This window comes from Paramacrobiotus metropolitanus, unplaced genomic scaffold (genome assembly GCF_019649055.1).
Source record: "Paramacrobiotus metropolitanus isolate TYO unplaced genomic scaffold, Prichtersi_v1.0 Parri_scaffold0000032, whole genome shotgun sequence".
NCBI lineage: Eukaryota > Metazoa > Tardigrada > Eutardigrada > Parachela > Macrobiotidae > Paramacrobiotus > Paramacrobiotus metropolitanus.
This window is the reverse complement of record NW_026570252.1, coordinates 358626-374503: the sequence shown is the minus strand read 5'-3', so window position 1 is coordinate 374503 and position 15878 is coordinate 358626. Positions and strand designations below refer to the sequence as shown.

The 15878-nt window shown below is 42.7% G+C and overlaps 1 protein-coding gene and 1 long non-coding RNA gene across 2 annotated transcripts; both read right to left on the bottom strand.

Moving 5' to 3' along the window:
- Nucleotides 1-6438: 6438 nt before the first annotated feature.
- Nucleotides 6439-9711, bottom strand: LOC129588951 (uncharacterized). Its single transcript, XR_008690549.1, has 3 exons — nucleotides 9389-9711; nucleotides 7226-7400; nucleotides 6439-6933 (listed from the first exon to the last, which is right to left on the bottom strand). It is a non-coding gene; the product is annotated as an uncharacterized LOC129588951 (long non-coding RNA).
- A 2523-nt stretch (nucleotides 9712-12234) lies between these two features.
- Nucleotides 12235-13803, bottom strand: LOC129588983 (uncharacterized). Its single transcript, XM_055483422.1, has 2 exons — nucleotides 13349-13803; nucleotides 12235-12739 (listed from the first exon to the last, which is right to left on the bottom strand). The coding sequence occupies exons 1-2, from the start codon at nucleotides 13516-13518 to the stop codon at nucleotides 12472-12474; spliced, it is 438 nt and encodes a 145-aa protein (XP_055339397.1). The 5' UTR covers nucleotides 13519-13803; the 3' UTR covers nucleotides 12235-12471.
- Between the last annotated feature and the right edge of the window lie 2075 nt (nucleotides 13804-15878).

Here is a 15878-nt window from a genome sequence, read left to right as displayed (position 1 = left end):
TATAAACTAAATTAATCATAGCTACAGCCCTGCTCAGCCAAGTTGGGGCAGTTTTTTCAAAAAATCGGCACAGGGCAGCCGTCATAACATACTTCCTTGTTTAATTTTTTCTTAGTTGCCGTGTGTATCCGACATCTTTTTCACTTGGAGATTCTATGCTGAGACCGTTTTCCGAATAATAGTGAGGTCAAGATCAGAGTAGACCAGTGGAAAAAAGCGGCTCGACCCATCCAACGTGGTAGCAGCCTTCCTGTTTGAAATTTCTTACAAATTCTGATGACGTCGTTGTTCAACAGCGATAATTCTGAGCTATCAATCATTCAATGCTCTTGCGGAAGATACCATACATCAGCCGATTTCGGCCAAGCCTGGGTGACCTTTGCCGAGTAACTGCGAGCACCTTTGAATTGGGGGGTAACCTCGCTTACACGCTTCTGGTGCAACCACGGGATGCGATGGGTAGCCATTTTCGGCGGAATCGTATTTGCGAAGCCCTGAGCGTCAATAAAACGTTTTCGACTCGTACAATAAGCCCGTAACACTCCATTGCGAGGCTCCGTAAGAGCAATCATACGTATGTTTTGCAACCGCTTTGCTAAGTTTTTATTCTGTTCGTCCGGCCACTGCATTTCTCCGCCTGGACAGTTTATGTCTGTTCAAACCTCAAAATCGTTTCAAGTGATCCATGTTTTATCCATGGAAAATATAAACTTGAAGTTACTTAGGTCTGTGCGCTAGACAACCGCATTCTTCGGCAGGTACGTCTTAATATACAAGCCTGTACGAGTGCCGCTTACCTGTTATCAGTACCTGCAATCTAAATAGCAGCGCTTTACATAAAACACTGTCAAGCCACAACGTAAACCACCAGCTGGCTTACATCAGAAGTACAAGGGACTGGTTCGGCTAGACACATTTTTCCCCCTATATATATTTTATAATAAAAACACTTCTTCGATGCTATACGATATTCGGGGATTGTACCCATCACGCATATCGTACCCATGACAACCATGGCTGACTGAAATGCAATCTATGCATTACCATTCAGTCTATGCAGCCTATGAAGCTTATCAGCGATGCAATCTATCCAGTAAGACCAGCAGCACTGCATCTATGCAGTAAAAGTCATTAAATTATTGATCCCTAAAGCGGTACTGATTAAAATAATGGGCCAAGCGAAGTATGCCATATGTTCATCTTTATGAGAAAGATTCTCCAAAGAGAATCTGAGTATAACGAGGTCAAAGGGTCGTCCTGCTATGAGTGCATGAATGGAGTGAAGACGGATGCTGGACTTGGAGCAGGACGAAGCAAGAGACTATTTAAGTAAATTGCATGCATACAACCACTATCAGTTTGTAAATTATTTTGTGTCGTTCTTAATTTGGCTTTTAAATTTTCGGTAAAATGAGTAAAACGCAGGAAGAACTTGAAGTTATGACATGTGAAGAATTAAAGGTCATGCTAAGAGAGCACGAGCTCACGGTTACCGGCAACAAAGCCGAACTCGTTAAGCGTATGCTTGATCACCAGCCTGAATGTGCTGGCCACGGTGGTAAGAGTAATTCACAGCTGAATGTGTCGGGTAATACGGTTGATGATTTGGCTAAATCATTGGGATTGTGTGAAAACACTGTTGCCATTTTGAAGAAGGAGCGTTTCGTTACCATTGAGAAAGTCCTTTTCCTGTCCAAAGATGACCTTTGGACGACTCCGCTGAATGCCATCCCGCTGTGCGACCGCAAAGATATTTGGACCTACATCATGGATAGCCGAAGTGAAGAGTCAGTGATTATTGTTCCACCTGCACCGTGCAAGAAGGTCAGCAAGCCCGCATCCGCGTCAGAATTCGACCGAAGGGTCATGCCGGATCCGGTTGACCTTCCACGTGGCAGCCCCAGTCCTATTCCACTGATCGAGAATTTCCGCAGTGGTGAGTTCGGCCTAAGAGAAGTTTTTAATTTGAAAGGTGACTCGTTACCGAAGTTGGCAAGAAATTTGCCACGACCACACGAGGTGGTGTATTCCCGTGCGCAAGCAGAGAAGAAGAAACCAGTTGGCGCCTTAGAGTTAACATACGCAGAATTTATGAATGGGTCGCTTATGTTGATTAAGCAGTTGAGTAGAATGCCGAGTCACGCAGAAACGTTGTGCGAATATGCCGAGTACGTTGAGTTCTTATCCAGTAAGGCTCCCGGTTATGACCCAAAAGCGATCTTGAAATTTGATGCTGGTTTCCGGCAATATGCCGAGCGGTTTGGTTGCTCACTGAATGATTTTAATGCGTGTGGAAGTTTAATTCATCAGTGTTTTCACGCTGGTTCACTGTTGCCAGTCGACGCCCACGCTGTGAGCGAAGGTTTTCGTGGTGGTCATGATGGTCGCTCTCGCGGGTACGGTCGTGGATCGTACAATGGTCGGGGAAATAATTATGCTGGCGACGGGCCGAAAAAGCTCAGCTGTTGGGCGTATAATGAAGGGCAGTGCCAGCGTGAAGAAGTAGAATGTTGGTACTCTCACGTGTGCGGCTCCTGTTACGAGAAAGGTCACAACTGGCACGAGTGTCAGCGTAACCAGAAAAACAGCAAACGGGGCGGGCGCAACGGCGCCTGATACTGCTACCTTTTAATTGTTGTTGTTCAGCGTGATATTTGAATTGGTTGTGCTAATCAGTAACAAATGAATTTCGGCATGAATGGCGCTGTTGGTTAAAATGTTAAATTGTGTCACAATTTATTAAGTGATGGTAAAGTTTGTAAAATTAAATGTTTTGATTGTTGAAGGGTTGAATGGAAATGAAATGGTAATTGAAATTGATTATTGAATGGTTAGTGAAAACGGTTGAGTATGATGGTTAAATGTAAGGTCATTAATGTAATGGTCAGTTCCAGCCAAGACGCAATAATTAAAGGCTAAAGTTGTGAAAATTGTTCGATGTAAAGGTATTTTGATAATGGTGGTGCAGCGGTTGTTGATCATGGTCAGTTCCAACGAATGTTGAAAGGAAAGGTTAATTTCCAAAAAATGGCGGAATGTACCTATTTGTAAATTGTGATCATCTCCAACAAAGTTTCAGAATTTGAAAATAATTGAATGTAATTGATGAAATGATTGAATGCAATTCTTTATGGTCAGTTCCAGCAAGTGCAAGAAAATTAAATTAAATTCGTGAAAAGAACTGAATGTGAAGATAAATGGTATTTTTTTTTCGCTCTTATGATTAAAGTTGCTGGTGGTGCTCCCTTTTGGGTTGCTTGGGCATGTGAAAGAATATGATTTGTTCTTGTATCGCGTAAACTTGTACAGTTTGTGGTACTGCTGTTTTGTGTTCACTGTTTGTTTGCCATGAATGAGAGAACGTAGAAGATCCGGTGCACAACATCGCGCCCAAATGAATAAACCCATGGCCGTTACGGAATTTCCTTTTCCTCTTGCCTCCCGTAGACCGTAGTTATACGTATATTATCCGTATTTCCAAAGCCAACACAATTAACCCGGAGAACAAGGGAAAACGTAAACAGCTTGTAACAAAACCATTTCTGCTACAAAAATACTGTGTTTTTATATAATATAATAATATACATAATATTATTGTTATTACCTTGTTATTACCTTGTTATTATGGTCAGGTGGAACGCAACCGGCAAGTACGGTGGAATCCGGGTCAATGGAAATAAGTTTGTCTAGCGTCGGCATGCCAGATAAACGACGCAGCAGGCGAAGGATAGAAGACGCTAAAAAATACCGATTGTTTGCGCTGTTGGCCATTTGTGACCTCGTCTGCTTCGTTCCGCCGACGATCTACTATCTATCAGTGGAATTTGCTGATTATTGGAACGATAATCTTTATATAGCGGCTACCTGTCTGCAGTATCTGAGCTGCATGTTTAACCCCATCATCTACCACGCGAGTTTGCCTAACTTGCCAAAAGCCATAAAGAACTTATTTCGCTGTCAACCAGTGCAATAGTTGCCAACTTCGCAACTTCATAACACCGCGGTTTCATAGAACGACCGTTATTTGACAATTACGATCCATGGTGCATTTGACAATTACGAGCACCGGGTGTGGCTTGAATAATCCACTAGGCATTTGCGCAAAACGAAACCAACACGGTTTTAAAGCGCTTCGCAATGTCCAAGAGGAATTACTCTCCTCCCGTGGTGAACCGATATGCTGGCGGAGGCGAAGCCAAATAACCGAATGGACGACCGGACTTTTTGTATCGCAAACTGGCCCCCGACCGATGTCGTGACGGAGAGCGTGGAGCACCCGTTCAGCTGCAGCGTTTAGACTGGCGGAGCGTATCCTGGTATCATCTACCGGGCGAGACAGCCGGTGCCAGTGCCCGAGGAGGACGTCCCGGGGCAGGCCTACAACTTTTGCCGCATGAAAAACATCCTCGAGTCGTGGTCCTCGACGTCACTATGCGTTTCGGGGAATCCGTGCAGTGCCCCACCCTCCCACCCGGCAGCAAGCGGGGTGCCATCCGAAGGAAGGCGAGAAACATCCGAAAATGCACCGATGGGGGAATCTAGGAACTGAACCCCGGCTACGTCGTAAGAACCGGAAGGCAGCACCATTGCACCACGGCACAAAGTGTTGGAAATTCTTGAAAAACTTTGTCGCTGAATGTGTGCCGGTTTTCTCTTTACACGTACGGCCTTGCCTACAGTCCTCATCACAGCGCGTCATGCTGCTGCCGCCAGTCACGCGTTACAGCGAGATCTTTGCCGACTAGCACCGACCATCCCGATGCCCTTTCCCAATGGATATAACGTGTAGCCGTGTGCACTGAGAAGTAAATTTTATTTTGCATTTGAGCCTGATTTGCGGCTATGTCCAGCTGCACAACTGAATGAGGGAGCAGTTTGTGAGCGGGCTTCATCTGGATGAGTCCGTTAACGCTTTCCCAGTTCTTTGATGATGGCGATGGCCGACGGTCCCCACGGGCCCATTGTCTCAAAAGCGATGGGTGCGAAAATGTAACGACCGCATGAGTAGGAGTACGACCTGGTCTTCTTTTTTTCTGCCTGAATGACGGCCTACCCCGCAGTAACTGATGTAGATTTGATATGGGAGGCGGCAACGGTGTCGACACATGTGACATTCCTAGCCAAACGTATTCCCCTCTGCCACGCGAACATTGCGCATCCGTCGGTCGATACTTGTGAGAGAAGAACTTGAACTTCACTTGTGAGGGAAGTTCAACTTTGCACTAGTTTGCAGGGATTCCGGCTGACCGGTGTGAGCGCTGCACATGATTCTGTCAGCCTACCATGCCGTCCGGCGGCGGCGGCGGCGGAAAATGGACAGATACGACCGTGATGGGCGTAACAGTCGACTGGCTAAGGACACCTTGTCCAATTCCTCATACGTTTTGGCTCATAACTTCGTATGCATGTAATCTATTATGGATAAATGCAAGCTCCACCCGAAGTTTACATGATAATCCCAGCCGCCAAATGTTCAGCCAAGAATATTTTGTACGACGCCGTTCGTGTTGGCGTACAATGCAGATATACTGGTGTGGTTAATTTTATACTTCTAACGTGAATTCTAAAAGGTTTCCTTTGCTATTCACAAATAATAATCGCGTTTAGTGCACTTCTTCTGGCACAATTAAATTGTCTTTATTTTATATTTGCTTAACAAAATAAAATTAAATTTTCATTGATGATGAGCAAAATTAAACGCATAAATTTTGTTAAGCTGCAGCTAGAACAATTTTTTGATTCTGCCTGTCATAAATAAAGTGTTCAATTTTAAATTATGAGAAACTTAACACTCGCCCTCGTCCATGTGCCTGCGAGGCACATTTAATCATTCAGAAATTCATGGAACGTTGCACAAGCAGTTGACTTCTTCCTACCTAGCCTGAATTCATCAGAAAATTAGCTTGCTTTTTACTTACTTATTCAAACATTTACTAAAAACAAATGATCTGAAAACTTTAAAACTACGAATTTCAACCGCTTCCGGTTGGTGAACAAATGGCAGCCTCCCAGTATGGCAGCGAGATTTGGCTTTGCTGCGAATATTTTTTGCGAAGTCCTCACTTCTTTCAGCTTCAGTTTACCGATTAAAAAGTGACACTTTCTACTTGCGTGCTTACTAGAAACGAAGAACAAAGTGTAGAGAACATTTTGGAATATCATATATTTGGAACATATTTGGAATATCAGTGTAGAGAACATTTTGGGAATATCAGACCGTTCTACACCAGATCAGGCTAAACGCTTGGGCTGCGCCTGCGCGGCACACAACAAAACTCCGTGTAATTAAACCATAGACGAGTGCGAGTGTTAACCGAAAATAAAGCAAAATAAGTTTATGGAACAATTTAATGAACACCTCTACATCCTTAACGGGTAAAACATGACGCCACATATATAATGCACAGAAACGTTAATGTTACGTCACTCGTCAGTATGAAAATTATTAGATATATTCGCAGTAGTCTCTTATAATATACAGTCTCTTATATTATACAGTTTATTTCATCTTTTTTTATCCATAAGGGAAAACAAAGAATGCGGCTCATATACAGCCAGACAGAGAATAGGAATTCCCCGGCTCTGTGCATTTGCATTCACATCGCACAGAGCCAAGTCCATTCAGAATTAAAAATCAGTGTGCAGCTGTCGTACAGTAAGCATAATGTGAATGCAACGGCACACACTACAGAAAGTTTAAATAAAGAATCAGCATCTAAGCCCCATACAGCCCGTATACATGCTGCCACAAGGAGCCTCACGAGATTTTTCAGCCAGGTATCGAGACCAGCTGGCCCGGAATCTTGCCGATCTCCAGAATCCTCCGGATCCATCAGAATCTTCAGAATGCTGCCGATCCCCGATACTGGTTGGGCAGTGTGGTTGGCATCGATCGGAAGAGCGGTCCGTTGAGCCGGCTGAGGTATGGCATTTCTGCAAGAACGAACCAATTATGCGAAAGCTCTGTATGAGCAGAAACTGGCTAAAATTTCGTAAACGCTATAAGAAGGAAATAAATTGACTAAGCACCAAAGCAACTAGCTGATGACAAGCGACAGGCTGTGATACTATTAGTGTATCTGTACTGCACTGCAACCATCTACACTATTAGCGACCGTTTACCTTTAAGTTATGCTCTCTAGCAGTTAATTCAATAACGTATAATCATATTAGCCGTGCGTCACAGCAAATAAATATTATAAAATTTTAATAGTGCGCACATTACCTTGCATCCTCGATTGCGGCCTCCAGATTTTGGTCAAAGTCGGTTGAGACGTTTCTAGCATGCTCCAAAGGTTCCGGTAAAAAAGGGTAAGGCGAGTAATAGCTGCGGTGTGCCAAATATCCAGCCAGGGATAGGATTAAAATTGGAACGCACTCGTACAGCATTCTATCTCACGCTGCAAAAAATCACGCTTTCTGGAATCACAGTATTCATTTACTATTAATTTTACGAGTAGTATTATGTAGCAGCGCATATCGCGATGGAGTGAGAAGTTACTGTATGTAGTTCGAATATGCCATGTACAGAGTAGCACGCGAGTGTCTTTCTCAGATTCGATTAAAAGCAGTATAAATAAGCCAGAATTTCTTGTAGCGAAAGTTAAATGACAAGAAGTAATTCCTGCATCAAATATCGAGTTGAGAAAAAAGATGATTTTTTTACTCGAAAAATCTGCTAGCAATACAACAGGTCTTAATAAACTACATAATTATTACATGCATCCGGCAAGATCAGTGGCGAATTCTAACCAGGGCACGGTCAGAGGCTCCCCCTTCCGAAAAATTTCATTTTTTGCTTGAAGATAGAGTTGGTGTTTTGAATACTTAAAAACGTATTTTCATCGGCAATGGTTCAGTGGGCGTGGCCAAAAACAATTTTAAGTGTCGTATGTATTGCCAATGTATTTGCAACACATACGGCACTTGTGTATGGACAGTATGGTCACGTACAGATATTCCCATTATTGCTGTTATTAATCGTACTGGTGAAAACTCTTATTTTAACTTTTTTTCGTTAAAGTTCACTATTAAATAAGTGTCAGGAAATTACGCCGGTATTCGATTTGATTCGATTGCATTTCTCACCTCTGTTATTGTTCTTCTGTAAGCGTGCTGCACCACGCGCGCGCCAGTTTAGCTGCTGGTAAGTAGAAAGATTTTATAAAACTTTTATATTATTGTCAAGCTACGTATTTAATAGTGAAATTTGGCAATACATACGTACATTGGCAATACATACAACACTTAAAATTGTTTTTGGCCACGCCCACTGAACCATTGCCGATGAAAATACTTTTTTAAGTATTCCCAATACCTACTCTATCTTCAAGCAAAAAATGGAATTTTTCGGAGGGGGGAGCCTCTGACCGTGCCCTGGTAAGGTAAGTGCGGCCGGAATTTTATGCAGAAAGTGGTACTTCAAACAAAACATGTATTGGCTAAATGTTAACGGATTTTACTGCTTGTTTTTTTGTTGATTTACTATCGATTTTTGAAGAGAACCGACTGCTAGCATCGAGCGAAAGCACTTTGCTCTTGTGCTTCTATAAATAAATTAAAAATCTGTGTGCGAAATAGAGTATATATATACTGTAGTTCATCGAATCATCATATTCCACAAAATAATACAACACACCCAGTATTAATATGTTAATAATTAATAATGAGCGTAGTGTGGTGTGATCACTAATATAGTGTTACTGGGACATTTAGCCATTTATTAATAAACCATGCTCCAAGAAGTTCTTTTCAAGAAACCTGTAATATAATTGAAATTTATCACAGAATTTCTAGCAAGTTCGGGAGAAAATGAACGTCCTTCACCATTCCTGTTAAATTTACACATGTGTAGCGTTACATCTTGCCCTTTAAAAATTTTGATGCACGAAATTATTTCTACTTTGTGAAATTATTTCTGCTTTTTCAGGGAATTTCTAGAAATTTTTGAAGTGAAATCCCTCGTTCGCTTCGCGCCATAATTTGAAAATTATGTACGTACTTTTTATCCTAGTCTCCTGCTTTACAGGCAAATTGAACTAGTTTAAATAATAATTACTTTAATTTTACTTACAGGAAAATTTCTAGTAGTTTCTACAGCAGAATATTTCACCGCCTTTTGGGTTCTCGGGTTCTCAGTGTCCGATCATCCCAGCGAATTAACTTCGCGCATGAGTGCGCAACATAAAATGTGCTTTTCGGAATAGGGTAATTTTTATGCCTAAATTTTTTGCAAACATTTTAAATTCATTTAATAAAAATTAAAAAAATACAATAAAGGGTTACTTTCTCGCGTTTCGCAAAGCCAGCAAGCGGTTCCACTGCTAGAACATTGCTAGAAATAGATTTAAGGAAATTCCGATTCCGCTCACAGTTTTAAATTTTTTACCTTTCGCGATACACCACATCCAGAGCACAAACAGGGACTATCATACTCCGATTTTCTTTGTGGACCCTCGGGCGCTGATATTACATTCAGCATGGCCTAAAAGCTCCGATTTCCAAATCCGTAAGACTTTGTTGTCCACGCAGTATCAGATTTTTCTTAATATTCAGAATGATATTAACAATAACTGCATAAACGTCATTCGTCATCCAGATTTTGCAAATGATTTCAATTTACAACTCATCAGAACTTTTACTTGTTGCTTGTTAGTTGTTAGTAATTTATGTATCTGACGCGTGCTTAAGCGAGTATATACGATGCTGCTTTTTCCCCGATTAATCGTATAATATTATACGTAGGCACGAGGCAGGCATGAACGCGTCACCACAGCCACGTAAGCAGCCACGTCGCCAGTCGGGCAATCTGTGCCGACTGTCCAGTAGTGCGTATCGTACGTACTTACGTACTCGTACAATTAATATTAATAATATCAATATTATTAGTCGTAGTATATTGCAGTCGTGCGTGGCCGACGGTCCGACTGGCACAGACTCCACAGAGCGAAAACACCGACTTCTTTAATTTAGCGATACTGCACACAACTCCAACCTGCATCCAATATTCCCCCTACATCTCCACGCGTATGGCAGATAACGCCGATCTATGCCGTAGATCTGGTGAAAGCCTGGTGACCCCAGAGGATACAAATGCAACGTTTGACCATGGGCTTGTAATAGCAGGCTGCCGCCCTGGGATGCCTGATGTATTTCTCGAACTGGCAACATCTAGAAATACGAAATGATTTCGTTTCGGTGAAATTTAATCATACTCGATCGTACAGTAGAAATAAGTAAACATTTTGATGGGGACGATGCTGGTTATTTTACTCAGTTTTTGTTAGTAAGAATGGTCTGTGGGTACACATAATTCTTTTTTTGTACACTTCTAAGGTTAGTATCAGTCAGTCGGCGGTTGCTCGGCGAAAATTATTTAGGTTTACCTTGAATTCTTGATTATACAGGGACTAGGGTTAATGAATTTTGTGCATTATCATAGCTGCCAAAGTCCAAGCGTACTGTTCGTTAAAAAATCAGCGCACCCGAGAGTCATGAGGGTGTATCTCGGGTGACGGCAACAGCATACACCAACGCATGACGGTGAGTGTTGTTTCTAAGCCGGTTACCGCTGCTGGTAGATGTGATGAAAACGCTCTCCATAATGTAAACGTACATTAATTACTGATTACTGTGTTCATGGAAAAAATTTTGAGTTATTGTTATTTGTTTAAGGGATTTGGCCCGGTATATAGTACCAAATTTATCTGCGTCCACGACTCCACGGTGACTTTCACTGTCGCGCACTCCTAAACAGTTTTTTTGCATTGCTTTATGGTATTTTGCAGCCAAAGGATTTGTATACGTAGGCGTGAACCCGTTTGCGCGCGCAACATCCGATTGGAAAGTTAGGGGTGACTCAAAATTCCAGAAACTTTTAAATGCTTTCAGGTGTACCAATAGTCACATCATAAACCGATGGTCAAGCGATTGTGCACGTAAATGCACATTAGTATGAAGATCGTTTTTACACCGAACCAGAGTTTGACCATTTTTTAAAATGTTAATATGCATTTTAAACATTTTTTTTGTTTCTAAATGTTTTTCCATTTTTTGCAAACTTTTGGATGAAATTTTAAAATTCGAAAAAATGGTGCAATTTTGATTCGGCGTAAAAACAATCTTGATGTTTATGCGCGCTGACATGCAAAATTTGAAGAAGATCGGTTTATAATGAGAATATTGGTACACTGGAAAGCATATACACTTTCTGGAATTTTGATTCACCCATTAGTTTCCAGCCGGATGTTGCGCTCGGAAACGGATTCCACGCCTATGCATACAAATCCTTTGGCGACCAAATAATGCTCCCTGTCGTCGTCTCCGGCTCTGTCCGGGAACCGGGAAACATTTGCGCAGTACGTCGGGTGAAACAGCAGTAATATTCAAACGCTCCCCGGATGGACAAACTTTATAACTGAGCAGAGATACCAAGTTGGCTAAGATAAATGAGGCCTTCGTGGTCTCTGGAAGAACAACATGGGACATCTCGTTGAGTCCAGGAGAACAATTTTCATTGCAGAGTGGAGTGTAACTGGTAAAGTGGAGAATGTCATAGCGCGGGGGCTATTTACACGCATGTGCCGAGGAGCGAGCGGCATTCATTGGACCTTATGCCAGTAAACAAGTTTTCTCGCACAGGAATTACCGGAATACAATCAGCTTTTAATTAGAATAACCCGCCGGGACGGTATAACAAGACAACTGGGAAGCGGTAAATGCCTGCAGATACCGGTGACAGAAGGGCGTCACTAATTGTAAGAATAACAGTTCAATTACAAAGTACCGCGCGACACTGCGTGCAGTGCTACGTTAGTGGTACTTTTACTGTGTACATAATATTATTATGTGAGGAGTATGTACTCTATATGTATGATGCTTTGAATTATAGAGCATTTTAGATTTATGACAACAGGCCAACCGAGTATTATTCGCCAAACGATTTTCTAGCCAATATAATAATACAAATTATCTTGCTACACATTGTCATAAAAAAATACCAAAAAAGCGTTTTGGAGTGCGCGAGGTCTAGAGCGAAACTCTCCGCGCCTGTGCGCAACTGCAGAAATTTCGAGATTATCATTGTGCTTAAAAAGATTTCGCCATAATCAAATTCCGGCATAATACGTTCTGGCATAAAAAAATCGTAGTAACGGATGGGTCGTTAGAACGGCGATCTCCGTTTTTGGCTCGTTTCTCGAGACCCGCTTGTCACACTGCAGACTGTTTGGATTCAGTTTATTGACAAATTTGTTAGCTACCAAAACCATCAAAACGTATTATTGTAAATCGTTAGCCATGGTACCAGTTGAAATCACCAAATGTATTTGACCCGGCTTGTGACCCTGCAATTTCGTCAAACTTTTTTCCGGTACGAAATTTTCAAAATTTTTAATTAAATTTTTTTTAAGAGAATGGCATGTGCGTTTATTAAAAAAGTACTGTTTGACAGTCACAATCAAAGTTTACTGGTTAAAATTCACCCAACACAAAAGGCGTAATCCCTACGAAGAATCCCATTAAAGCTCCCATACAGAATGAAGCCCAGTTGCTTTGTTTCCGGACAGTCGGCCAGAAACCTGCCCTATCTAGAAAACTCCTCTGATCATCGCGAGTTTCCAGGGCGGCTGTGTGGTTGGGATTAGTCGGGAGCGCGGTCCGCTGGGGTGCTTCAGAGGATGGCGAGTAAAGCGGCGGCTTCGATACCGTCTGGTTTACTAGCTTATCTGGGATCTCCGCTCTGGAAGAATAAACCATGATTCGGTTATTTAGTTACTGAAATCAATTTGGTATTTGATTCGATAATAATTAAAACAGCAGGTGCACATTGGCACCTAAGAACCTCGAAGAAGAAGAGATGTGCCCAATAAAAAGGGCGCAGAGATATATGAATCCTTATCTATTGGATATCTTCTGAAATCCATGGCAAGAAGAAAGAAATATGGGGATATTCAAATTAACGTTAGCTGCCTTAAACTCCGAATTAAACTGCCTTCGAAATTAACGCCTTTTGCAGGTTAAAACACCTCTTCCAGAAACTTTCGACAAACAAAAATCCAAGGCCATTCATCATTTACGCTGAATATTATATCTTAATATAGGTGTAATAATAATATAATTATATTATTTATTACGCTAAATATAATACGCGTTTTAATCAGTATTTATTCTATCGCAGAAAGCTGCGCCACGCTCAGCGGAAACAGAAACGAGAGCGAAATAATCGCAATCAAATCTAAGACGGAATCACGGATACTGTGGTACCTAAAGGGGCATCATAGACGGTAGCAAACTGCATTATGTATCGTGAAAGTAGAATCACAGGAATTACATTCCTACAGCACACTACCTCATATCCTTGGCAATATCGAGTATTAGTGTCTCCAGATTGTCAGTAACGTCGATTATGCCGTCCTGTGGATTGGTCCGTACTTCCGGCCGAGTAACGAACAGCTGATAGTTGTCCCCGAGCGACACTGATACAAAATGCAGTAGGATCAAAATGGGCACACACATCATCGTCTCGCACTCCTTAGAAAACTGCGCTTTTTGTTGTGTATCGATAAAATTATGTTGGGTACTGAATCACTGATCAAAAGGCAACGATCTATTCGTATTACAGATACTACAATGTCTTGTGTCCATTAAATTTTATTAGACTGACAGCAGGGATGCTGGGACTTTTGTTGGGAAACGGTTTCGCCGATAACCAAATCAAGAGCGTGAACAAACTGTGAGCCATGATCCATCAGGCAGCTCCATAATATTACGATGCAGCATAGAATTTCCTTCCAAGCCAATGTTGATGCCGTTAGAAACACGTTTATCGGCAGTAAACATGGCTAAGTCGGGTCAGCACAGCACTTTAAGCGGTGTTTTGTCCGAAGCACAACTTCGATCTTTGACTATCTTTATCTGGCTGACTAAAGTACTGTGCCAAACGTACTGTACACAACAAGAACTCGGTGCTGATCGGTGTTACGAAATGCCGGTTGCGAGAACAACCGGCTGTTTTTCTTCCGATCGCTGTTTCAGTAGCGGTAGTTGTACGACTTCCGAGCTTGTGTTTTAGTACACCAAGAAATCCTATATATTAAAGCAGAACCGTTATTCCGGAACGCTCCTGCCTCCAAAACGTTCTGATTGGCCAGAACCAGCCTAACCTTTCTGATTGGCCAGAACCCGCCTAGCGGGTTTTAAGCTTTTGCAGCCACTTAAACCTGTGCTTTTGCGCGTTTGTCCTTACCAAGTTTCCGAAACTTAGGGCTACCGATCACTTTGGCCGTTTTCATTTCGGCCAAGCTTTTTCGGCCACCGTTCACTTCGGGCGCCGATCACTTCGGCCGCAGTTCATTTCGGCCGACGCTTATTTTGGTCTAATTTATGCAAGAAAACGTTTTTCTCGATGTAACTACGTTTCGATACCGTAATCTTTCGAATAACCTAACAATAACCAAAGAAAACCTAAGAAAACTAAATAAACCATTAGAAAAGTTAGAAAACCTAAGAATAACTAACCTAAGAATAACTTGAAAACAACCTGAGAAAGTTAAATAAACCATAAGAAACCCTAAGAAAGCCAATCAACCGAAGATAACCTAAGAAAACCTATGCAACATGACAAAAGCTAGGAAAACTTGGGAAATAAGATGGCCAAACATCCTGTTGCCAAAATGAGCGGTAGCCGAAATGAGTGCTGGCCGAAGTGAGCGGTGGCCGAAATGAGTGCTGGCCGAAGTGAGCCTCAGCCGAAATGAACGTTGGCCGAAGTGAACCAGTGCGGCCGAAATGTAACGCGGCCGAAGTGAACCTTCACCTGTGAAAACCTTAGCCTGATAAACCGGATCCCAGCTTCAGCATTGCTCTTTACTAAGCTTCCAAACATTAGTTCTTTAAGAAACCTGATAACTTTAATTAACTTACCGGTACCGTCTTTTAAGCCTTTATTTACCTTGCGGTACCACCTTTTAAGCCTTTAGTAACCGAAGTCGGCACCTGCCCTTTTAAGCCTTTGGTCACCGAGGACGACGCGTGCGGTACCCGCCTTTTTGAGCCTTTGGTCACCGAAGGCCCCGCGTGTGGTAACCGCCCATTTGAGCTTTTGGTCACGAAAGTCTACGCCTGTAGTACCCGCCTTTTTGATCCTTTGATCACCGAAGACCACGCGCGTGGTAACCGCCTTTTTGAGCTTTTGGTCACGAAAGGCTACGCCTGTAGTACCCGCCTTTTTGAGCATTTGGTCACGAAAGGCTACGCGTGTAGTACCCGCCTTTTTGAGCCTTTGATCACCGAAGACCACGCGCGTGGTACCCGCCTTTTTGAGCTTTTGGTCACCGAGGGCCCCGCGTGCGGTACCCGCCCTTTTGAGCCTTTGGACACTGAAGGCCTCGCGTGCGGTACCCGCTTTTTTTTTAGCTTTTGGTCACCGAAAGGCTACGCGTGCGGTACCCGCTTTTTTTTGGCTTTTGGTCACCGAAGGCCATGCGCGTGGTACCCGCCTTTTTGAGCCTTTGGTCACCGAAGGGCATGCGCGTGGTACCCGCCTTTTTGAGCCTTTGGTCACCGAAGGCCACGCGGGTGGTACGTTGGTCACCGAAGGCCTTTTAAGCCTTTGGTCACTGAAGGCCTTTTAAGCCTTTGGTCACTGATGGCCTTTAGACCCACACTTTTAAGCCGTTTGTAACCGTGGGCCGCGTCAGCGCGGCGCGTAAGCGCCGCGCGTCCTGCTTGTAATAATTATTATGAACAAGTACCTGTACATACACAGCGCCATGGGGCGAATTTGTTGCCTGTTGTAATGTACTTCACTGTTACAAGCTTTCGTTGGCTGTAGCCTATCAGGAATGTAAAATAATACTAAACAAGCACAGCGCGCGGCG

Bases quoted from the DNA above. Each gene is read 5' to 3' on its own strand.
- LOC129588983 (XM_055483422.1), bottom strand. From the start codon at position 13,518: ATGATGTGTGTGCCCATTTTGATCCTACTGCATTTTGTATCAGTGTCG. The intron at 12,740-13,348 runs GTAGTGTGCTGT...TTATTCTTCCAG, and splicing joins GATATTGCCAAGGATATGAG to AGCGGAGATCCCAGATAAGC.